General features: G+C 40.1%; 1 protein-coding gene and 1 long non-coding RNA gene across 2 annotated transcripts in view; one reads left to right on the forward strand and one right to left on the reverse strand.

Annotated features, from left to right (window-relative positions):
- Positions 1–2,871: 2,871 nt before the first annotated feature.
- Positions 2,872–24,414, reverse strand: part of DPP4 (dipeptidyl peptidase 4) — a 78,184-nt gene continuing 56,641 nt past the window's right edge. The window contains exons 19-26 of the mRNA XM_074967439.1: positions 23,578–23,647; positions 21,372–21,566; positions 20,160–20,214; positions 15,507–15,606; positions 12,968–13,032; positions 6,914–6,986; positions 6,572–6,645; positions 2,872–5,328 (exon numbers count right to left, since the gene is read on the reverse strand). Of these exons, the coding sequence (XP_074823540.1) occupies positions 5,230–5,328; positions 6,572–6,645; positions 6,914–6,986; positions 12,968–13,032; positions 15,507–15,606; positions 20,160–20,214; positions 21,372–21,566; positions 23,578–23,647 (731 nt within the window). The 3' untranslated portion in view covers positions 2,872–5,229. The remainder of the gene's footprint in view (positions 5,329–6,571; positions 6,646–6,913; positions 6,987–12,967; positions 13,033–15,506; positions 15,607–20,159; positions 20,215–21,371; positions 21,567–23,577; positions 23,648–24,414) is intronic.
- LOC141995919 (uncharacterized) lies at positions 16,052–23,618 on the forward strand. The gene is made up of 3 exons (XR_012641438.1): positions 16,052–16,785; positions 19,687–19,831; positions 23,485–23,618. It is a non-coding gene; the product is annotated as an uncharacterized LOC141995919 (long non-coding RNA).

Raw genomic sequence — 24,414 nt, forward strand, 5'->3', positions numbered from 1 at the left:
TTAAGAAAGAATGGTTTGTATTTATAAATTTAGGGAAAATGCAGACACATTAAGGTTAAAATGCTTTGTTTTTGTGTACCTGATGATACATTGTAACATTCCAATTGTTTTAAGCTTAGTATAGAAATACAATACTGGTTCATCCCTGGAAGCAGCCTGCTGGTGTTTTGATATGTTGCTGACTTTCTGTTACCGATGATCAAAGTGAATAGGAAGTTTCACATAACCAACTCTTAGAATACTAAGAAATCAGTGTATTCAGTGGCATTCTGTATTTCCGTTCAGTATTTGAGTATTTTTTTTTACAGTCACTCTATTCTTGTGAATTTTAATGCTGTTCCAATGTTAATCTTAACATTTTGAAATCACATCAAATATCATGCAAATGTAGTGTTATGTATTTACTTCTAATTTCATATTCCTGGTCAAAATTACTGAATTTCCTTGATGTAATTTATTACAAAAGTTTAAGTAATGTGTACATGTGAATAGAATATTGTGTTTTTCACGACTAAGAAATGTTATGTGGAAATAAATATTTATCCTAACTGATTTTCATTTTTATATTGCAAGACACAATGATCTAGTCTGCGGGGCATTTATGCAGCGTGACGTGTGTTTCTTGTTTTAAACATCTGAAATGCTACATCAGGTAGACATTTTGAAATGTTTCACTTGTACGCTAAGGAAGTTATGTGGGTGGAGCTCACAGCTCGGTGAACAATTTGGAGTAAGTAATTTAATTGACAACTCTATGTCCCAATCCTGCAAGCTGCTCTGTGCAGGTGGATCTCTGTGTCTAGGCAGTGCCCTATGTAGGTATTCAATATACAATCTGTATTAGCTAATCGTGATTGATCACAAGTCACATGGTTTCTGTTCTGAGATTGGATGAGTTTAACTAAATGTTAAATTGTGGCTTTGCCACAACCACTGAACAGGGGTGGCACATAGTTGCATTGCCCCAGGTGCAGACCAGGACTCAGACTATGATTTAGTCCCAAGACGGCTTCTGGTTCCTCTCCTTAATCTGGCGGAGCTTATGTACACCAGCCATATACCTTACACAAGTTATTTCCCCCGGTGCACTGACTCACCTGTTCTGGCAGGTCCAAGAGGGTACTGAGTCAAGGCTCAGCCTTTCCCCCACCCCCTGTCCTGCCTACAGGCACAGGAGGGCGAGTTGCAGGCCCAGCGAGGCTGCTCTCTCAGCCTTTCATGAAGTTTGTAATAAACTGGCGCTTGAGGATGTAGAACTCAGTCTGTACAGATTGCAGTTATGTACACTCCCTACCCCCCGTGTATTTGTATTGTGGTCACTGGCCATAGTTATAATCAACACTGCTTCTGCAGTGCTCCAGTCTCAGCTGGCACTGGCCCATTGTACAGAGAGTGCAGATAAAATCTGACTTATAATTGGATTGCAGATCTGTGTGTTTTCCTCTGCTCACTGGATTAAACTGATCCCTTATATAACATCACCAGAGCTGGCTTAGGCAGTAGTGCCAGACCTACAACTGCAGTGAATCTGTGACGTGGTGGAATCCATTGCAGCAGGGAGAGGTGAAATGCTGGGCGATTTACTGTTTGTACCACACGGCGTTTCATGCTGCCTGAATTATGTAGTGACAACTTCACTGCTACTTGAATCAAGGAGGTTTCTCCAGCACCTCAGGTGGGACATATCACTTATGCCTAACTGGTGGACACTGGTGCCTAAATCCACCTTATGCTATGCATCCGATGAAGTGAGCTGTAGCTCACGAAAGCTCATGCTCAAATAAACTGGTTAGTCTCTAAGGTGCCACAAGTACTCCTTTTCTTTTTTCTTTTTACGAATACAGACTAACACGGCTGTTACTCTAAATCCACCTTGTGATTCTAGCCTGGGGGGTCTCCCATTCTGCTCTGTCTTACTCTGGTGTAATTAGATGGAGTTGGGGGGGAATGTGGGTGTATGAGGGATCAGAAACAGGCCATTGTATTCTTCCTGAATGTTAGCCTGGCATCCAACAGTGCACCACTGCTATAAATGTGGTATCATTCATACCCCAGTAATATTACAGCTTCATGCTTCAAATCAGTTTTCAACTATGTCCTCTTAGTTACTTATCACCTAAGTGTCTTAAATTACTCAGCATAATACTTTGAGATACATTGTTCTGCCTCATAGATAAAATAAAACAGAATGACATATCTAGAATCTAGAGGACTTTGCCTGTCAGATTCTAGCATCATTGTTAGCTGGAGGACAGCATGTATTGCTTATGTGTAAACCACCATGGACAAGTTTCCTGTAGCAGATTTCCCTGTGAGCACTAATGAAGAAATTCTGTGCTATCCTTTATGAAGCGCTCATATTTGTTGTGTGTAGTCCTGTGGCCCATAAAAAAACTGGTTTCTACATGAGAGATTATTTTATCCTGGTTGACATTTTTTCACGGTTCTTGTCACGTCTAAGAATGTAGCTATTATGTGCACCTATGGCATCCATCAGGGAAGAAAAGTTCCTTGATTTACTTGTCACTTCTATAGCTTGTTGTGATCCTATTCTAGGTGATGTTTCTTCTCCCTTGAGTGAACAGGATCTTTTGTTCATTTGTTCATTCTGGCATCAGTGAGCTGGCTGTTATTCCCGCTTAGGGGAAATAGAATACTTTGAGAACTTTTTAGGTAGAAGGTGCTATAGGGATAAAGTATGTTAGAAATATTAATAAATTGCACCTAAAAACACCACTGTAATGCAGGTGATCATCTCATTCACAGCAGGTGTTGGGTTCTGTTTGAGTAAATGAGGCAAGGCTGAGGTGTTCGTACAATTTTCAAGGTACATGTTTGTGAAAACTGCAGCCTTATTTCCACTAGAATCATGCCTGTCTCCTCATGGAGATGGAATGCTAAAGCTACTTTGACTTTGTTCCCTCTCCCTTCCCGGATTTTATCTGTCTACTTCTAGATTCACACCTAACCCTACTAATCCGTTATGCACATGTAATAACTATGTGACAGGTATATGTTAGAAACCAATGTGCTAAATGTAATATAGTCATATCATGCTTTGTTACATGATACTACCAAGGACTAAACACAATTATAAAAAAGGTGGAAATACTGCACTGGACTTAGGGCTGGTCTTCACTACAGGAAGATCGATGCTCCTGCAATTGATGCAGCAGGGGTCTATTTAGTGGGTCTAGTGAAGACCTGCTAAATCGACAGCAGAGCGCTCTCCAGGCACTCCAGCTCTCCGAGAAGAATAAGGGAAGTTGACAGGAGAGTGTCTCCCGTTGACGCAGCACAGTGAAGACAACAGGGTAAGTCGACCTAAAATGAGAATAGCGTAACTTTGGTTGACTTACCCCCGTAGTGAAGACAAGGCCTAAGTTTCCTTCATTACAAAAACGTATTTGTTGTTGGAGTTCTTAGTCAAGCTTTCTACTAGATAAAAGGACTACAGATATTGTTCAGAAAAAAGTCTTTGGTACCACAACTATGCCTTTATTCTATTACAAATTTTGCTGTTCTGCTTTTAAGATAAATGGTTTAGCTCTTTCCATACATGAGTACAGAGCACTCTGCTAAAAGCCATAGGGCTATATGGTCACTTTATTTTTAATTCTAAAAGGCTCATATTATTCCTGATTTTCCCGGTGGGGAGACTGTTAAGTGGAGCCTGATGATAAATCTGAGAGAAATTTACAAGTAGGTTGTGGAAAACTCAAGCACTGTAGCGCATTTCTATACAAAGACATCATCCAGTCCTTGCTCCCAATGATCGTTAGATACTCAGGTTGCATTTTAATTTTTCACTGATTACCTATATCTTAAGCACTGGCAACATGCCCAGTGTTGTATATGACACTGGAGATAATACAATCCCTGCCTCACAAAGATTACATAAGTAACAATGGGCCAAAGATCCTTGCTCAGGTTGTACTCAAGCAAATTCCGATCAAAGTCCATACCAGTCTGTCTGATTAAGGAGTGAGTAAGCGCCACAATGCTGTTGCCCTTTAGGCACTTGTGGAATTCAACTCCACTGTTTTGATAGGTATTACTCAAGGGCTTTGCAGAAAGCTTTTCTATAATCACAGTTTGGTTTTTTTTAGAGAGTGTGCTACAAGGCAGACTTGTCATGTCATCACATGAAATGGATTGTATAGAAAAAATAGAATTTTCTGCAAGAAATGGAATACTAACATAAGTCTCTTGTAGCTGTTTTTAGTATAGCAGATAAAAACATAAGCCATAATTTTGTAGAAGTTTTTGTTGAAAATTTCATCCTGATTGTCACTAAAAATATTCAGATTTCAGTAAATTTCAAAAAGATCTCTCTTAATCATCTGAACTTTCTTTACCAAGACAAATCAAATACTTCCAAGCCTAATTATAACCTGTTAAACATCAATTTCACTGTATGCATACAAACTGACAAAAATATTATTCCATTGAAATAAAGTACAAAAAATGCCGGTTGAGAACTTGGTTTGATTTAAGGATATTTACTTTTTATATTTTGAGATGTGATGTCAATTTGTGTTTTAATGGTTATAAAGCTTTATCTCAACATCTGTCATTAAATACTTGTCTGATGCTCCCTAATAATTTCCTGCAACTGTGAATGACATAGATAACATAAAAAAGTATGCTTAAAATCCATAATTTTGCACAAATGAAAATTTAAATGGATAAAAATAGAAAAATGGTTAAATAGATAAATGATAAAAATCAAATTCTGCCAAATCTAGTTATAATGTTCTAGGGCACACTTCCTTTCTATTCCAGACCCCCAGTCGTCTGCCTCTATTCAGCTAGCAACTCTGTTTGTGCACATATGAGTAATTTATCAATCAATATCACCAAGAAGTAGACCATATACATACATTTCCATTTTAGAGTGAAAGTAGTAAGTACAAAAAGGTATTAACTGAAACACCACACTTTAAAAAAGGAAATTTGGCAAATGACATGTAAACATTCTTGTTCTGATAAAACCTGATTTAAAACAAATTTAAATAAAAATGAGATAGTTGCTTGGCAACAGAGGTTGTTATAAAAATTGACATGATGTCTACACGGTCATTAAGGATTTAAAATTTTTTTTCAGATGTTCTCAAAAATAGTTATATTGGCTCAGTGCAAGTTTAGATGAGAGTATCTACTGGAAAAGTGCCATTATTAACAACTTGATAAAGAAATCCCAGTATGGTATGAAATGCCGCGTTGGTACTAGGGCAACGAGAAACATTGCTTTATGAAATGACTCATATGGGTGTAAATATGGCTGTGTGCCTCTCCTCCAATGCTATGGTCTTTGTCCGTATACCACTAGGGAAAAGAAACAAACAATATTATATCTGGCTACATACAGAACTATGCACAACGTAATACATGCTATAGAATTCTTAATATTAAACAGGACACGTGTACCCAATCCACGTTGTTCCAGGTGGTTGTTTGGAATGAGGGTGGAGGTAGTTGAAGGCCACTGAGAAGGGAATGTAGATGAGGTGCTGAGTGACCTAGCTGCTTATTTCCTTGCTTTATTTGCTTGTGGTGGTGGGACATGCTGTCTATCAGCCTTAACTTTGCTCTAACAGGATTTTATGTGGGAATTTATGTGGACTTTTTAGTAAATATATGTCATTGTTGACAGTTAATCACAGGGCTTGCCATCAATGCTGATATGCATTATCCTTTGTGTAACCCCCTACAGAGCCCAGCCCCGTAGAATATCCCTTTTCCTTTCCTGGTAACCTTCGGAGCTGTATTCTTCCATCAAAGCTCTGTTCACCCTGCTATGCTACCACTCTTGATTGTCTGAAGGAGCAACTGCTTCTGTAGCACAGCTGCAGGTCTGTGACAGCTTAGGCTTCAGTTCTCCCTCTTTCTGGTCCCCTGCCAGGGGTAAGGTCAGAGGGAGAAAGGATAAGGTGCAGCACAAGTTTTCAGGCTGACAGTTTACAGCTCCATCGGAGGCAGCTGCCACACGTAGCATCAGAAAAGGCAAGTAGCCGATGTCTGTGAACAGGTTTGTTGGTTAACCTAGCTGAAATACACCAAGGGAAAGGACTTTGATAACATCTTGTGTGTAGGCCACACCTGAAATGAGCAGAATTAAATACCAGTGTGTGACTGTGGAGTTTGATGGAGTTTGACTGTGGAGTTGTGACTGTGGAGTTTGTGCTTAGGTAGCTAAAGGAACCCTACGAAATATGAGGATAAATAGGATAAAATTTTAAAAAGGCAAATTTTCCCCTGTTCCCTGTGTGAAAGTTAACAAATAATTTACTAAAAAATTATACAGGAAATTACTTTGTCCTCTGGAGTTATTTTGCCAAATCTGGTGCCTAATTCAGACACTGAAGCTGAAACAGAGATTGTCATCCTGGTTTAGGTACAAATCTCAACACAACCTCAAAAAGGCAATTGCTATGTATGCCTCCCCATAATATGTGCATATTTTTTGAGATAATAAAAGTAAGAGCTACATTCTCTTCTCAGATCTGCCAGGTAGATATGAAGGGAGAGTGTAGCCCTGACAACATTCCTTATAAGCATCGAGTCATACCATTGCTTGGAAATCCACCTGGGCATCAACGAGAGCTTTGGAGATCTGTGCTGCTTGCTGAAAGTGAACGTTATCTGGGAATAAGAAAGAGAAGGAAAAGGTAAAGAAGAAATGGCTTCTGCGCCATTGTAGGGAAAAACAGAACAATGAACAGAACACCCAAACCGGAGTAAGACACAAGCCTCTCCTGCACTGCTTACCAGAAGACAAATTAGTTGTGGAAAGCTAGATTATTTTATTGACGTAAATGTAACAGCCTTGCCCCTTCCTGATTTTGTTTTGTCAGTAGTAAAACTGCAAACCTGTCTGTAACGCTAAAATGTCTAATTAGTTGCAACTCACCATCTGCTGTTCCGTGAATCAGGAGATACTCAACTTCTTTGAAATTTTCAGCTTTAGCCATGACTGTTGAACTCTGAAAATTAAAAAAAAAAAAAAAGGTGCTATTGTTCAAGAAATAGTTTGCCACCAAACGACTTTCCTTTCAGTTAACGTAACCAGGAGGCCTCTGGATAAAAATAAACAAAATCACGTTCAAGTGTGCACAAGAGTGTTGTACTTTATATGGGAACATTCACAATGTGCTTCTCTGTTTGGGATGTGTGTGTGCAGTGTGTCTGCAAAGTAACTTGCATTACAACTCCAGAGGGACAGAGTTATCAGAGAGGCCCCCACGCAATGCATTGCTGACATGCTGTTATTGGCCTGCAGCCCTGTACTTGCCGTGGGTTTCCAGTGCGATTCAGCAAACAATTTAAAAATGTATTACCATGACAACATTGCATCCTACTGTAGCATATACTGGCTATTTCTGAGAGACTGAACAAGCACTTTCCTCAACAAAACATACACTACAATATATGTATGATATATCAATATAACCAGACCCTTTTATTTCTAAGCAAAAAGATTAGATATTTAAACTTACTGAGGGAGTAATAGATGTTTAAAAAATTGAGAGAATATGAAATACAAGTTGAAAATAACACTGAATCAAAGGCATAACCTGAAGCTAGGTCACACCTTGGGAAGTAGAAAAATCTTGACGTGAGAAAAGCAGTGACTAAAGATTAATCATGACAAATTTAAAACACTGACAACAGTACGCTAACCAGCAATAACTGATAACTGCTGGACTTGCAATTATAACCTGAGAATTGCAGAAAGAAAAAGAGGAAATGCAGGCTGAAGAGATCATTTATTTGAACAAGGAAGGGTACAGGACAATGTTCTGATATGCACATTGAGACCACAATAAAGTAGGCCTGGTGAGAAATACAACATATATATTGGGATAATGTTTTTTTAAAATGTGTGAAATGCAAATTTTCATCCATTAACAATGTTACACTGCTCTTTTGCTAGTCTTGCTTGAACCCTTATATAAACTTTTTTGTATTACATATATAAAAGATCTCATATACGGAAGACAAGTGTAAATGGGAATCTGTGTTTGTCTCTTTCATAGATAATAGATCAAATGTAATATTACTAAAAATTAGGTCTAGCTATAGAATCCTCATGGTTTTAGATCTAAAAATCAAATGTAGCATGCTACCAAGAAACAATAATACATAGTGCTCCTCATTTACACTTATGCCTGTTTACACTGTTCTAATAAAGTACCCTTAAAGTGGTTGTAAATATTACTTACTCACACTTTAACGGCAAAAAGTGGACTTAATGTTATACAGTTCAATAAGATTAGGTCTGCTGTAAATTGCAAACTAAATGAAAAAAACCACAAGCCACTTCAACTTTCACTATCAGAATCAGAGTAACCGAAGAGGATGGCTCAGTAAGGACAGATTAATTGACTGGAAACCAGTGACATACTAAAAGCTGAATACAGTGGTTACTGAAACAAGAGTTGGTACGGTGGAGGTGTGATGAAAAAAAAAACAACAACCTAGAAAATATCAAAGTTGGAAAGTCTAAAGCCATGGCAAGGCAACTGCCTGGAGAAACATGAGTACAGCAGCATTCAGAGAGAATGAGAAATAGGAAGTAATGGTCCAGTGGCAAAACCAATTAAGCAGCATTCAGTGGGTGGAACATTGTCCACATGCACACAGAAGCAGCACCTACAACTGATTGTTTAGTCATGCCAGCAAATCAACCTTTATTATTTATGAAGGGGTGAGAAGAGAGAACATTGTGGTGAAGGAGAGGAGATGCATGACATGGTCAGTCATTTCCTTTTGCCTCTACTCTGTGACTTTCAGGCCTTATACTTGACCAACTTCGTCAGTCTGAAACCAGCTTTTCTTTGCCTCTTTCCTCCGACTGTTAACATTAGACAAGTTCATTTGTAAATACTTCCCAAGAATTCGGAGAACACAAAATACACAAAGGCAACTGTTTTCCCAACAAATTATCGCTTAAACCTGGGTATTTATGGTCAGTCGTGGTCCTATTCTGCTTTTACATGCACCCAACCAAACCCAGGGAGGAGAATATGACCTGCTTACTTCTAACACTGGAGGTTTCTAAGTCAGGAGCAGTCTCAGGTTAGATGGCCACAGTTACACCTCAGAGAGAGAACTGATACTTTAATCAGACCCCAGGACACATTTAAGGGTAAATAAATCCAATACATCAGCATGATTACTTGCTTTCATGACTTACATTGTACAAACCACTGCTCTCAAAGCTCATGTCAGTGCAAGTGTTCAGCTCTGGGCCACACTGAGCATAACTGGCTTCGCTAAAGATCACACAGCAGTCACCATTTTATCAGCGCTCAACAAACAAGTTAAGGTTTGGCTGAAATCTGAAGGTCTCTCTCCCTTTGGCATAGTCTCAGCTAATAGAACAAATGTCAAATCAGTACAAGATGGCATATTTACAAAATTGTACCCTGTTTTGCATAACCTAATGATGCAGCAGTTCTTAAGGACTGAACATTTCAAATCTGCTAGCGAAGGATTGCCAAATCTATGACTGTTTCAAACACTTGCCAAAAGCATATCAAATTCAGAGTGAACTGCAAAATAATCTCTTTCACAAGTTGAACAGTCCCTTTTGTAAGCTCTAGGCCCCTGTCATGATCTCTCCAACTAAGCCCCAGGACTCTCCATAGGCTAGTGACCCACTCCCCTACACATCAGCCTAGGGCTTGCACTCTTTGCGTTAGCCCCTACCTCTGGTGTGTTATAACTTCCATTAACTTCAGGGATCTGCCACCTTTACAAACCTCCTCCATTACACAAGACTCCCTAGTTAGCCTACAGGACAAATTGGGCCAGACTTTATTCTCATTGACATTGGTGCAACCCCATTCTACAACCTCCACTGAGGGGAATGGAACAAAACTGGTTTCCCGTCTTTCTCTGCGCCGTATCTCTGCCCTGCTACCGTTGCCACACACTACTACCAGTTCTAGCCATGCTTGCGCCCCTTCCTTTGCCAACTCTCTTATTTTCATACTTCAAGGCCAGCCTAAAAATAGCCATCCCACCTAATTAGCTTGCTAGCAGGATGTGAGTTTAAATCATCTCTCAAACTTTCTTCCCAACATCAAAAAGGAACCTGAACCTCAAAAAATTTAATTCCAAATGTACGGATGGAACTGATATTGCGACAATGTGCGTGAAAGGCACAACGTGAGGGCTGGCCCTAGCACTCTGATTAGTGCATCACAGTGTCACACAGAAGACCAGGGCTCGGCTTCTGGGTCTAGTCGCTGATTCACATGTGAGCAGTGGCTGTCAGCACTAAAGTGGCAGAGCCTTCAGTATTTAGAGGGGGAAGGAACATTGCCTTGCTGATACCTTTCTGGTTGAGGTAAGGGAAGTTTTGATAGAGAGAGGCTGTACCAGCTCTCCTTGATGAGACGGAAGGTCATTGTTACAGAGCCTTGAAGAAAGGGGCTAATTTCTGATTGGGGTCAGCAAGGTTCCAAGAAACAAGGTTCTCAGGAGCAAACAAATTCCCCAAAATGAATCACTGGGGGTATTGAACAGGCAAAGGAATAGAGCTTCTTTTGACTCTTGCAGCACACAACAAGCAAGGCCCGTAGTCAAACTTTTCTACCTCTAGAGGAAGGTGTTTAGTGTGACAACATGATCTATATCATCACCCCCTTCTCTGTCTAGCCACCATCCTCCCCAATTAGTCTTCTGAGTAACACATATAAAACCTTTAGCTCTTGGTACTGGCAGTTTCAAGGTGGACATTGCCAGCAATGGATGCTGTGCCAAGAAAATTCAACTCCTGGCATGAAAGGATCAAACAGTCCTCTGGTGCCATCTGTGCCGTGAAGCCGGAGAATGACTTTGTGCACCCAATATGTTAATGTTCCATTCTGTAGCAAGAATGTGACTTATATTTACATTACTACCTAGCTGATCTGCTACTGTTCTCACTGCCTTAAAAGGAGGATACTTGGGGCGCGGGGGAAGGCCAAAAGGAAGGTTGATAGAGCTAACAGCTGGGAAAAAGCAGATCTGGTCAGGCAAGGAGGCTATGATGGATCATGATCTGTCCCCTGTAACAATGAAGCCATGAAAAGTCAGATATTGTTCAAGGACTCTTCCAGCAATCATCACCACTTTCAGCAGCTTTCATGTGAGCCAGGTCATTGCCACAGGATAGCTTGTATTGCCTATGTAAATGTGACGGGTTCTTAAAGCAGATATTTCAGTCTATCTAAATATTTCATAGAACATTCACTGCATCTCCCAATGAGCACAATTTACCGTTCTTTGCTTGTAACCCACGGGTGATTTAAGACTAATTGTGTGCTGAACTCACCAAAATTACCAACCCTCCATTCCCTGTTTCCTCCAGACACACACTCTTCCCCGTGTATTTCCCCCTCTCACAATGGACTCTTTGACACTCCTTTCTCAGCTCCTCCCAGCAAACAGACTCTTGGAACCAAATTAACGGCTGAACTTCAGCTGAGGTTATGAGGGCTGAACAGGTGCATCTCTCGTAATCTGAGGCTTGTTAGGTGCTGGTTTGGTCCCTGGTGCCTACAGGAAGCCCTAATTTGTGCTTGGCTGCCAAATGCTCATATAAGCCATTTTGGCAGCCAGGGCACAGAAACACGCCTCCATTCCTACAAGTCATGCTGACTCTACTCCTACCAGAGAATCCCCCTACACTGGTGGAAGTCCCTGGAAGCATTTAAAATGGCTGTTTTATGCTCCCCTAATTCTTGTTAGTAGCTGGTCCCATCCCTAGTGTAATTTAGTGACGTCTCAGAGCTGCTCTGCTTTACCCACAGCTGCTTACAGCTCCAAGGGGTTATTCAGGCAGCTGGTCTACAGGTCAACATGGTCCTGCTTCTTTTCCTTCAAGAAATCCACTACACCATGGGCTGGGGGAGGTGGGCTACAGCTTCTAGGCTGGCTCAGTGAGTATTCCATTGTGCTATGGGAATCTCCAGTTATCTGGTTAGACCAGAAGTATAACAACTTTGTTGACAGAGTAGGGTCCAAGTTCCCTTAATTTGGTTTCCCCACTTCAGGCTGGATTGAATCCTCAGATTCTGAACAGTAGCAGTGTTGCTCTCTTGCAAATTTACTGCAAGTCTTGGAAAAAAATCAAAACCAAAAACAAACAAAAAACAACACAAAACTGTTTCTAACTCTCATAAGTATGGAGGAAAATGTGAAAATATGAAGTGGAATCTACAGGCTCCAAAACCAGAAACCATATTAAGAATATATATATATTTTAATCTAATTATTTTTAAAATAATCTCATGTTTTTTGGGGACCTGAGTCATGATTTTTGAAAGCTACAGGTCTGCAATACTGCAAGAGCATTCCTCTTCATTTTTTATGCACTGCATTTTGTTTGTCATTTTATAAAGAAACACACGGTATTTGAGTTAATCTGACTGAATTGGGTAAAGGAGGCTCAGGATTTTTAATTTCCTGCATGCCCATGACATTTTTTGTGGCATGAAACAAAGATAGATCTCTCTAAATTTAACAACATGGTATCCAAATAATCTAGAAAATGCACATTTCAAAACCTTAGAGGAACCACAGTGACTTCATTTTGGTTGAGTGAGTTTGTTTAAAGACACAGCATAGTTTGCCCAATAGCATATCACGTTTTTAATTGAATCAGTTTCTTGGTATCTGAAATAAAACCATGATTTACAGCTTGTGATTACTGTTTGTAAAATATCCAGATCAAACTGATCTATTCAACATACCTCCAACCCCAGGAAAATAGTGTAACAACTTAATTCTAAATCCAGAAAGTAGTAACACTAGGACTTCTAGAAGCACAATGTAACACAACTTGAATATTTAACAAGTAACTTAAGAAGTTATTCTGGAAAAAATTGGAATGTATTAATAATTTCTTATATCATGTGCTCCAGTGAGAAAGTATATTTAAACTATGTAAAAAAGGAATTAAATACTATCTTACCTCATAGTTTTTCAGATTATCACTTGCTACAGGAAGACCCATGTAACGCTCTGTATATACTGAATCTGTAATATTAAAAGTGTGAATACAATATAGCAGAAGCCTTCTACTTTCATAAGTGCTTTTGTCTACCTGAGAGTCCACATGTTGTGTTACTCACAGACATAAGGTATGCATTACCATTTTGGAAAGAGTCACCATTTTCCCTAATGAGCTTCACAGGGTATCCATAATCATTAGGAATATTTAATGCTGCTGTTGCCATGGACACCTGAATGCTGAATATTAATATATCACCTTGTGTCAATGTTACATTATTGTTACTCTTTCAGTCATCTTAAAGAAACTGCGGAGACTCTAGCATCTACTGACTGGTTTCTGAAAATCATCCAGAAAAATGGTCTCAGGTATTTAGAATTTAATGATATTAAGAAAGGAAACTGCCAAAACTGGATTATTCCCTGATGACTGAATTGGACCTTATTTACTTTATCTTTACATTTATATTCAGTATCTCAGGTCTTCTCAGAGATTTTTAAGCATGTTGTCTGATTTTTTTAATTGTCAGATTTGCTGCCTTTTTCTATACTAAAATCCACAAACTGAGGTACAATAAACACGTTTCAATCTCTGTTTAACTATTGGTTACTACAAGTGTCAGAGAACCACCTACATTTGATTTGCCTTTTTAATTCCACTGTGTCTTTTTCACTGATCTAGTAAATTACAGTCTGGAATTTTAGTGTTTCTCTGATTGTCACCGAATATAAAATCTTTGCATAGGATTCCTGCTACATTGGATTATCTGCCCTAAAAGGTCATGACAATTTGAGTACAGCAACTACAGGTAACTAAAAGCTGTAAAATAAAATTAATAATAATAATAACTAAAACTTTCTGAACTAGAGGATGTATTTTTAAATGACCATTACATAACAAATGAGGGGAATAATCTGATGTGTGTCTCATTATGCTGCACATTCTAATGGCTACAATTACTCTGCAATTACTCACCACACAAGTTCATCATTTACATATAGTGGACTTCTATATGGGCTTTTGCAAATCACTAACATTAAACATCTTTTCTGAAGGTACTGAAAGCCAACATTTTTCTAAACCAATGTCACCAAAAGGGGTATTTCATCCCAAAGAATTCAACAGCACAGAGCCTAATATTTCTTGGCTATTTGACCTTAGTTTATGCAACTTTCCGCTTATGTTGTTTGACAAACATGCAGTAGCTTTAAAAGTTTAGTGTCAAAGGTTCTCAGTAATGAAGCTTGCATACAGTAGTAACCACAAGCTGAACATTCTAATTATTAAAGTAAAGCATTTTAAGTGACTACTGTGCTGGTCTAGTCTTGTTTCATAAAAAATGAATAACCCACCCCATCCTATCCCAAGTTAAACATAGAGAAAGATATTTAAATAGCTCCCTTGCGTATTAGCTAGGAAACTTATAGGACCAGATCCAACTCAGTTGTAAGACTCCCCATCTTAGCTCAAGGCTACAATCTTGACATTGCTCCTTCTAACAAACAAGCTCCTACAGGCAATTATAATCTTTTGTTTTACATTATACATATAAAAATTTAGAAATAAGTCTTTTGTAAGAATAAATAGAACCTTGCAATAATCTGTTTTCAATCCTGCCACATTTTTCATGTGACAGCATTAAAGGACCAATCACGAACAAATCAATGTACTAAGTGAGACTAAGATGGGAGTGTTCCTTTTACTACCATAAAAAGAACAGGAGTACTTGTGGCACCACATGAAAGCTTATGCTCTAATAAATCTGTTAGTCTCTGAGGTGCCACAAGTACTCCTGTTCTTTTTGCGGATACAGACTAACACGGCTGCTACTCTGAAACCTTTTACTACCATGTGAACACAGAAACTGTTTTTTGTTTGGACCTACAATGAGTTATATGTGTATAGAGATTTTATTTTCCAGACATCCAGTCTCTTGATGGAATTTCTTCAGAGAATTAACTAGAATTATAAAATCTGAATTTTAAACTTAAGGAAATAATTTTGATGCAATTCACATCTGTGCCTTAAAAATACTCAATGTCCCTTTGAGAGATAAATTTACAAACACAAATGTTATTATTCTTCCTATAGCTCAATCTTGTAACCAAAGTAGTAATTTAAGGAAACAAGTACCAATAATAATTAATTTTATAACACTCAGTAATGATCTCTCAACACTTTAGAACACATGGCAGTTTATGAATGCAAATGCAGACATTTACATTATAGTAATACTGCAAATATTACAGTAATTCTGTGCTTTATAAAGGTTAAACAGATTATCTTAAATTTAGGATCTGACTTTTTAAAGGAAAAACAGAATTTGGAGAGATTGTGTAATACTGAACAACAGCTCAGTCAAAACAGACCAAATGGCATTTATGAGAGATCATCCAGTTAATATACAATCAAAGTATTATACAATCAAAGAATCAATTCTCCGCAGCCTCTATGCTGCAAATCATATCAGAATATTTGTAACTGAGAAGACATCACATACCATAATATTGCCAGCGTGACACAGGGGCTACAGCTATTCCACACTTGAACACTTTACTTCCAGATCCAAGCACCATAGAGGTCACGTACCCCCCATAAGACTGAGAAGAAAACAATACAGTTATTTTAAGGGGTCCATCTGCTCCACTACTTTTGACACCTGTTTTTTATATTAAGACCTCCATCACGATTTTGGTACTCCCTCTGGAGCAGGAAGATCAAGAATCAAGTTTATGACTTGGGGAGTGACAATCTCCATTTCAGTCTGCTCCAGGGCAAGGCAACAATGCATTACCCTTTACTACGGGCAGATGTGAAATTCACAAACTAGCCCACTACACAGATGTTTAAGTACCTGATATGCAGAAGCAAGCAGGCAGCATAATATCGAAAAGGTGTTACTTGCTGCCATAAGCGATTGCACTCAACAGTTTAGAGGCTAGTTTTGAAAATTTCCTCTTAACATTTAAAGAGAAGTAATTTTAGGAACTTATCCTTACCTTGCAATGTGATAACGATGGACTAACCCTCAAGCAGCTGCAGAGTCTAGTGACTTCAATGACATTCATAGGTGTAGGGATCAGCACTCATGGAAGCCATTGCAGGATTGGGCCCATCAGTCCCAGTATGGCGAAGCACTTATACATGTTTAAGTTCAAGCACACAAGCAGTCCCATTGAAATCAATGGGGCTATCAATGCGTGGGATAGTGACTGACCAGTAACTGGAAGTTCTGCGAGAAGCGTGGTCCCTATCTGTATTCCACCACGTGCCCACAGCTGGAGAGTTGAAAGTAGTGTCCATTAGTCCATGCATGCACCCTGGTTCATCTCATACCTCTGTCTGAGGGGATAAAGAGCAGGGCAGATTGACCATCTCTCCAGTTCCTTCTCTACTGTAAATCAGAGAAGATCCAAAGCAGAGGGGAAGGAGGACAAGTAGTGGAATACAGACAGGGACCACAGTTACAGGTCAGTAACATCCCCTTCTTCTTCAAATGATGGTCCCTACTGTAGTCCACTGAGGGTGACTGAGAAGCAGTACCTAAGTAGAATGAGTGGAGGACCACCATCCCAAAGGAGGCATCAGCAGAGAAGTCCTGGAGATTACCTGGGTAGAAATGGCATGCCCCCTGATTCTTTCTGCGATAGCGATGAAAAGTCTCAAGGATTTCCTGATTGATTTTGTTCTTTGCAGGTAAAAGGCCAAGGCCTGCCAAACACAGAAGGAGCGGAGTCTTCGTTCTCCTAAGGAATCATGTGGTTTTGGGAGGAACAAAGGTAAGTGAATTGATTGGTTAAGGTGAAATTCTGAAACTACAATGGGGGTGAATTTGGGGTGTATACGCAAAGTAACCTTATCCTTATGGAATATACTGTAAGGAGGATCTGCCATCATCACTGCAAGCTTACCACCCCTTCTAGCTGAGGTGATGGCTTTGAGGAAAGGAGAGACATGGAGCAAGAAGCTAAAGATTCAGAGGGGGGCCTTGTGATTACTGAGAACAAGGTTCAGGTCCCTCTGGGGAGGAGGCTTCTGAATAGGTAGGAAGATTCTGATTAGGTCTTTCCAGAATCTAGTGGTCAGGGGATGTGAGAAGATGGAGGGGCCTGAGAAGGTGGATGGTATGCACTGACTGTCCCCAAATGGACTCACAAGGAGCTGATGGACAGGCCTGATGTCTTCAGAGAGAGGATGTAGTCCAAGATGAGAAGACTATCTGCAGTTTCTAAAAGAATGCTCCTTTGATGTACTCAAAAAGAAAAGCGTCTCCATTTAGCTAGATAACATCTTCCAGCAGAGGATGTCTCGCATGGTCGTGGAGCATGAGCATTCTAAGGATGATGCTCATCTAAATACCAAGCCTGGAGGAGGAGCAGATGCAGACTGGGGTGCTTGATCTTGCCGTTCCCCTGAGTCAGGAGCTCAGTAAACACTGGGAGTATGATCAGTAGTCAGAATGACATGCATAGGAGTTGGGAAGCCAAAATTGTCTGCGTCAATAAGGGGTGATCCGGATGACTCATGCCGGATTTTGCATAGAACTCCTGTCAGGAGGGGTAGTGGAGGGAAGGTATAGCTGAACTGGTCTGTCCAAGGAAGAAGCAGAAAATTGGCCTGGGAGTGGTGACCTAGGGCTCCTGTGTAGCAATAAGTGATGCATCTCCTGTTCCTTTGAGAGGTGAACAGAACCCTGCATAATATCAAATCATTGTGCTCCTACTCATGGTCGACTGTAAAATGTTTGCTGAGAGAGTCTACAAGCACATTCTGCTTCCCCACAGGTAAGCTGCTGATAGGGTGATTCAACTGCTGACACAACTCCTCCACATGCTGACTTCTTCTGCACACAGGGAGATGAATCTCACTCTTCCCTGCGTGTTGATGTAGAAGACAGTCGTAACCTTGTCTGGCATTATAAGGACATAGTGAGTGTGGATGAATGGAAGTAAGGACTTGCATAGCTTCTGGACTACTTGCAACTCCAGGACACTGAGGTGCATCTTGGAATCTTGAGATGTCCGGGTATCTTGTTCTGTGCAGCTGTTCAAGTGGGCTCCCCAACCGAATAGCGATGCATCTGTAATAATGATCCTATCAGAGAGGAAGGAAGAAAGAAGACGCCCACGCATACCCAATGAGGATTTGTCCACCATAACAGGGAAGACACTACCCTGGCAGGAAATGTTACCATAAGGTTTATGGGATAGCAGTTTGGAGAATACATCAACTGCAGCCACATTTGAAAGCAATGAAAGTGGAGTCTTGTGAATAGGGTGATGTAGGTCCATGAGGCCAAGAGAGACAGAAAGGTCTTGACCGATACTCTAGGGTTGCCTTCGATCTGCACTACAATATTGTTCACAGTCACTGTCCCTGGGCAAATATGCTTTTACGGTGATAGAATTCAAGGTGACCCCGAAGAAGTCCAGAGATTGCGTGGGGGTGGGACTAGATTTTTCAGGATTTACACTGACTCCCAGTGAGGAGAGGAGATGCAGCATTACAGAAGCTGACTCATATGTTTCCTGGAGGGACTTGGTGACAAGTAGCCAGGCGTCGAGATAGAGGAAGTGCTATGGGGTGGACTAGTCCCTGAGACCCCCGGCTGGAGGCCTTGTGGCCCTGCCACACCCCACCCCAGAACAGGGCAGTAGAGTGGCCAACCTGCCTAGAGTGGCTGTGTGAGGAGCAGCCAATCAGGGCCCAGCCGGTCATTACAAGACGACCTGCAGGGCCAGAGCAAGTTCAGTTCTTTGATAGAGTTGGAGGAGAGTGGATGGTGCTCCAGACTGGCTGCTGGGACTCCATGAGGACAAGGCCATGAGATAAGGGTGAAGAATGTGCAAGAGCCATAAGGAAGTGGCCCAGGGAATTATAGCAGTAACACAGTTTATTTAAAGGGACATTGTGAACGGCTGCTATCTATAGGGTCCCTGGGCTGGGACCCACAGTAGAGGGCGGACCTGGGTCCTTGCCCCTGCCAGCCACTGGGAAAGTAGCCTGGACTTTGAGGCACCCCAGAAGGGGAACTGAACTGTAGTGGCCCAGCTGAAGAGCTGGGGGGCCAGAAAGGCCCTGAGAGGACAAAGATACTGCCTCCAGGGAAGGAGCCATGGGGCAATGCTCTATTCCGGAGCAGGGACAAACAGAGAGACATTACGGAGGGCTCTGAGAGAGGCCCCTGTTGGACTTGTACCCCGAAAGGGGCCTGCGTTGCTTTTATCTCACAGACTGTGCATGACTTGGCCAGAGGGCTGAGTCACTGAAGACCCACCACAAAGAGAGAGAGAGTGCAGGCACACGCACTCAACCAGGTAGCACTCGCAAGAGGTGAGTGCGACCTCGTTACAGGAAGATAATGAGATCACCATGTCTGACATGAGCTGCTACAACCAAGGATATCTTGGTAAGGACTCTGGGCGGTCACTATTCCAAAAGGGAGCATTCTGTACTGAAAATGGTCGGATTCCATCATGAATATAAGGAACCGTCTGTGAATGGGATGAATGTCTAAATGAAAAAACAGGCATCCTTCATGCTGAGAGCCATAAACCAAATGTCCTTTTCTAAAGATGAGATTATAGATGCCAAGGTGACCACGCGAAATTTGATTTGCGAATGAAGTACTTGAGATGGCGGAAGTAGAGGAGTGATCGTCAACTGTCCTTCTTTTGCAGTACCAGGAGATAAGTTGAGTAAAACCTGTTCCCTTGGTATTGAGGATGGATGTGTTCTACTGCTCCTCACTGCAATAAGGGGTTGCTCAAGAATACCCTCATGAGTGGCCTCCAAGGATGTGTGGGGAGGAGAATTTTGGAGGAGGTAGGTATGCAAACTCTATCATATAGCCAGATTGGATTACGTTCAGCACCCACTTGACTGTGCAGGTCTTTTGCGCACCAGAGGGACCATCACTCAAAGAATTACAATTTAGGCATGTGCTTTAAAAATTTGCTGAGGCAAGGCCTTAGTGAAGAGCTGCCAATTTGATAGCTCTGTAAATTGAGGTATCCCTTTCGTCCATAGGACATGTTCAGAAGCAGCATCAGTGCAGACTTCGTCACATTATGTAGCTAGTGTGTAGAGTAAAAGACAACTCTTTATAATTACCTAATAGAGATTCATCAGCCAAAGTAATCTGAATACTCACCCAGCCCCAAATAGCTATTCTGTTCTTATCGACAAAGCTCATTTCAGAAAATTTTCTAAATGCAAACAAAAATCAAACACTCACTAGATTGCAGAGATTTTAAAGTAGTAGTAATCACATGGAATTCCCTGTTTTCTGATATGCTGACATTTTAACTCACACAGCTAGGGCTGGACCATTTGGGCCAGTGATTGCTTGAGACAAAATGTAATGTTTCACCTTTTTCTGAACTTCATAAAATCTGGGGATTTTGAAGGTTTTTGTGTGTGTAACTGACAGAAAACAAAACCTGGCAGCTTTGTAAAAAAAAAAAAATGCTCAGCTCAGATTTAGCCTAGATGATTTTTTGGTATGATATTGGCAGCCCCAGAGATATGAAATGGTAAGAGCCAGGGATTACATGTGGTCCTTACAGGAGAGATGAGGGCTGAGAAACAATCCCTGAAACGCAAGTCAGGTAAATTCCTTTTCAACACTGAAGTTCACCTCTCAGTGATACTGGTGCAATCTCACTGACTTCATTTACTTCAACTAGGTCCACCAGTATAAGCTGAATGGTGAATAGGACTACAGGTGAAAATGCTGATTAGCTCAGCAGATACAAACAGAAGTCAGTCTTGATGAACTGAACACAATAATTTGTTTTAAAATATAGTCTGCTTTTTGTGCTCCCTATCAAAAAGTCCTTGGTCATCAGCCAACAGTTAAATATTAGTAAGGTAATGATTAGGAGATGGTATATAATAAACATACACATTTTGAAAATTGCACCGTAAGTGACTACTAGCACAGAGTCACAAAAGGAAGTTTGTGGACAAGTCCAAAGTAGAACATGGGTCTCTTGACTCCGAGTCATATGCTACAGTGACAAGATTATCCTCTCTCTCTTTTATAATATTACCACTATAATAAAGTTTTTGCTGATGAAGCAGAGCCTCCCCTCACTGTATGTCATGATGTTCCTTGTTTTATTTATATACTAATTAAACATGACTACTGCTCAGCATATAGAATTAAATAGTATTTAGCCAGTTTTTAGGTACAAATTTCAGTGTAACTATTTGACAAATCTATTTCTGCCCCCCTCCCCCCTGATTTTTATGAGTTGTTTATTGAATAGAAAGAAGAGTGCCTTGGTTTATCACTCTTAAAACTTCAACAGTTGAGACATCAAGCGTTATAATAGTTAATGAAACAGTTCGGTGTGCTTACCTAGCTGCTGAGATTTGATCCTCTACTTCATATGTTCCCAATCTTCGATTTACTGCATGCATAATTTCATCTCCTTGGTAGCCACTTCCTCTGCCATCAAAGCTAGCCACAATGATCTGTTCTGTGCTTGCAAGGTATGTAGCCCAATTGATACGAAAAGCATAATCTACTTTCTGACTGCAGGGCCCTGCATAGCTGTGAAAGAATCCCAAAGGAGTAAAACATCTGCTGTTCATTTATTCTCTCATAAAGAATATGTGATACAGTTATTGCTGAAAATCAAACAGGCAAACTTAAAAACTAAACTGAGCATCAGAAATGTGTGAAACCCATCCGCTGCTTACCCCAAACCCCTGCTTTTACTGGGTAAGAGCAGCAATCTTAGTGGAATTATTCACATGAGTAAGCACTGCAGGACCTGGCCCTTCTTTAGGAGGAATTCAATTGCTTTGCACTATAGTAACAACCATGAGATGATTTCAATAGGGGATCAAGAATCCTAAGCAAAGTCCCTCTCTCTTTGTTTTGTCTCTTTGTTTCAAATTGATGCTACTGTTTAACCGAATGAATCTATTTCTGGTGCTCTGTTTAATTATTATTCATTATTTGTCTCATTAAAATGTTAAATCAACAGTAAACAGCCTTCACTTGTGAAAATACAAAACAAAAACCCCATGTTATTTCATCACACTTTCAGTGACTCATCAGTGCAATTTAAAAACAAAAAAACCACCCTACAGACTAATCAAACTATTTCTCATGGAGGCTTGGAAGGAAGAAATGAGAAGTGATTGTTATTGTACTTTGGTTTTTATCTACTTTGGAGGCACTCAGATATTATGGACATGGGGCTGCATAAGTACTCAAACAGATACGGTTAGATTAGCTAGATCAGCAAGTATCATCTTTACTAATCTAGCATTCTGTTTCTGAAGAATTCATTGTGTGCTGTCTTGTTTATTCTTAATGGGAGACCTTATATGAGTAGGACCTGCAAGACTGGGCCCCAAAATAACCAACCAATTTCCCTTTTGGGGAAAAAGGAGGAGCCTTTTTCAAAGGGAAAATAGGCATTAACAGAAAAAAATCTGAATAATAAAAGGACTCGTTATCTACCTCCTATGTCTACGCACTTCACTTTCAAAACTGATCCATACGTATGTCAGAACATCAAGAGGCCCTTTTAACAAGTGAAGGGGGTTTACTGTTCATTACAACTATAAGTAGGCAAATTATGAATAATTCTAGCCAATGCTATTAAATAAAGAAAAAGAGGTAACTGATTTCTGTGTTGAGAGGAAACCAATGTAACTCCTGAATTATGCTATTCTCCTTGTGGAGCCAGTTTTCAGTAAATATGGAAATTAGTTAGCCATTTCTATGCATAGCCAATTTTAGTCATTCTCATTAAAGAAAAAATAATTAATGAAAATACATTAGTATGAGCAGAAGAGAGTGAGGAAGAAAAGGAACAAAGAAAATATATTCAAGGTCCAGTGAATGTGTCTTCTTTTTTGTGCTTATGAATTCCTTGGCCTGATTTCTCTGTTAATATGGAGATTATCACATACCTGTACAATACAGTACAGTTCTCTTACATAAACCTAACCTACCTGAAGAGCAAATTTCTTTTCTGGGTTTTGGAACCAGGAAAAGTTAGACAAATTTGTCACTTAGCCACGGTTTTCTAGTCAGTTGCCTCTAATATGTATTATTGGTCCAATTGAAAGCCTGCTGAAATCAATGGGAGTCTATCCATTGACTTCAATGGGTTTTGGGTCAGGCTGCAAAAGGACTATGGTCAGCTGTTTTCAGAACAATCTGGAAACAGGGCCTGGTCCTCAAAGATAAAGAGGAACTCTTGTGTGCCCTGAACTCCTATTGACTTCAGCGGGAGCTGAGGATGCTCAGCACCTCATGGAAAGGGCACAGAATCTTAGAGGATTATGCCTGAAGAGTATCCAGGGCCATAAGCAACAGATACCCTTGTTAAACCTTGCAGCATCTGACAGAACACATGCTTAGGAGGTCCACTGTAGAACAAACCACCTGACAATCTATAGAAAACTGGTATTCACAATGGCTTCTCTGTCTCTTAAACCCACTTTTAAAGGTAATTAGAGGCCAGTTGTGTGTTTTCTGAAGTTATTAGAAGTCTTTGAAGGAAATGAAAGTGATTACATTGCTAATATACTTGAAGACTTACACATCAAGGAGCAGAGGGTACTTCTTCGATGAATCAAAATGGGGAGGTAAGATCATCTGATACCACAATGCTAAAAGTAAAAAAATAAGTTTGATCTGTATTAGTCGTGCTATGGAATAACTAACATACAGCTGCACTGTTCACATAATCAGTAAAGTACGTTTGAGTCATCCATTAATTTTTTAAAAATTGTACAAAAAACTTTATTTTATTCAAAAGTGCCCTAAAACAAATTAGTCTAGATTTAGATTTACTAGGTTAATTAGAAATCTTGACTCATAATGTCTTCGTGGTTTAAAAGTAAGTCATTGGAAATTCTGAAGCTGGTAGTTATAATTTTTTAAAAAAAATTATCAGTATGTTTTCTGTAGTTAAGAGTCTACGTTTAATGTGGAAATCTTCACAAAGTGGTGTGCTGCCAGTCTGATATCAGCTCAGAAAATACTTTTCCAGTCAACTTTCTAGCTCCCATGTCCCAAATGAGAGAGAAAATTGAGTGGAAATTATGAACTTCCCAGGTAAGTGTGGAACAACGAACTCCGTTCAATGGTCTATGAACAAAATCTAAGAAATGTGTTTTATTATATTTACATCATGGGGAATAGCAATACAATTCCATGCTTTTCCTCTCGGAACTGTGATGGAAGAGCTGGGCTGATATGAGTTAACCAAACATATTAAGTGCAGACTGTGAAGGATATAGGGAGTTCTGCAGACTTAGTGGTTTGCTTGTTCACTGAAGGATTTTACTGGAATGGATGTTGCACACAGAGTGTAATGAGTGTTATAGGAATGTGTTGTGTTCTAATGGTCAGAGTCCAAGTGTTTCAGGAGTTT

This window comes from Natator depressus, chromosome 11 (assembly GCF_965152275.1).
Source record: "Natator depressus isolate rNatDep1 chromosome 11, rNatDep2.hap1, whole genome shotgun sequence".
Taxonomy (NCBI): domain Eukaryota; kingdom Metazoa; phylum Chordata; order Testudines; family Cheloniidae; genus Natator; species Natator depressus.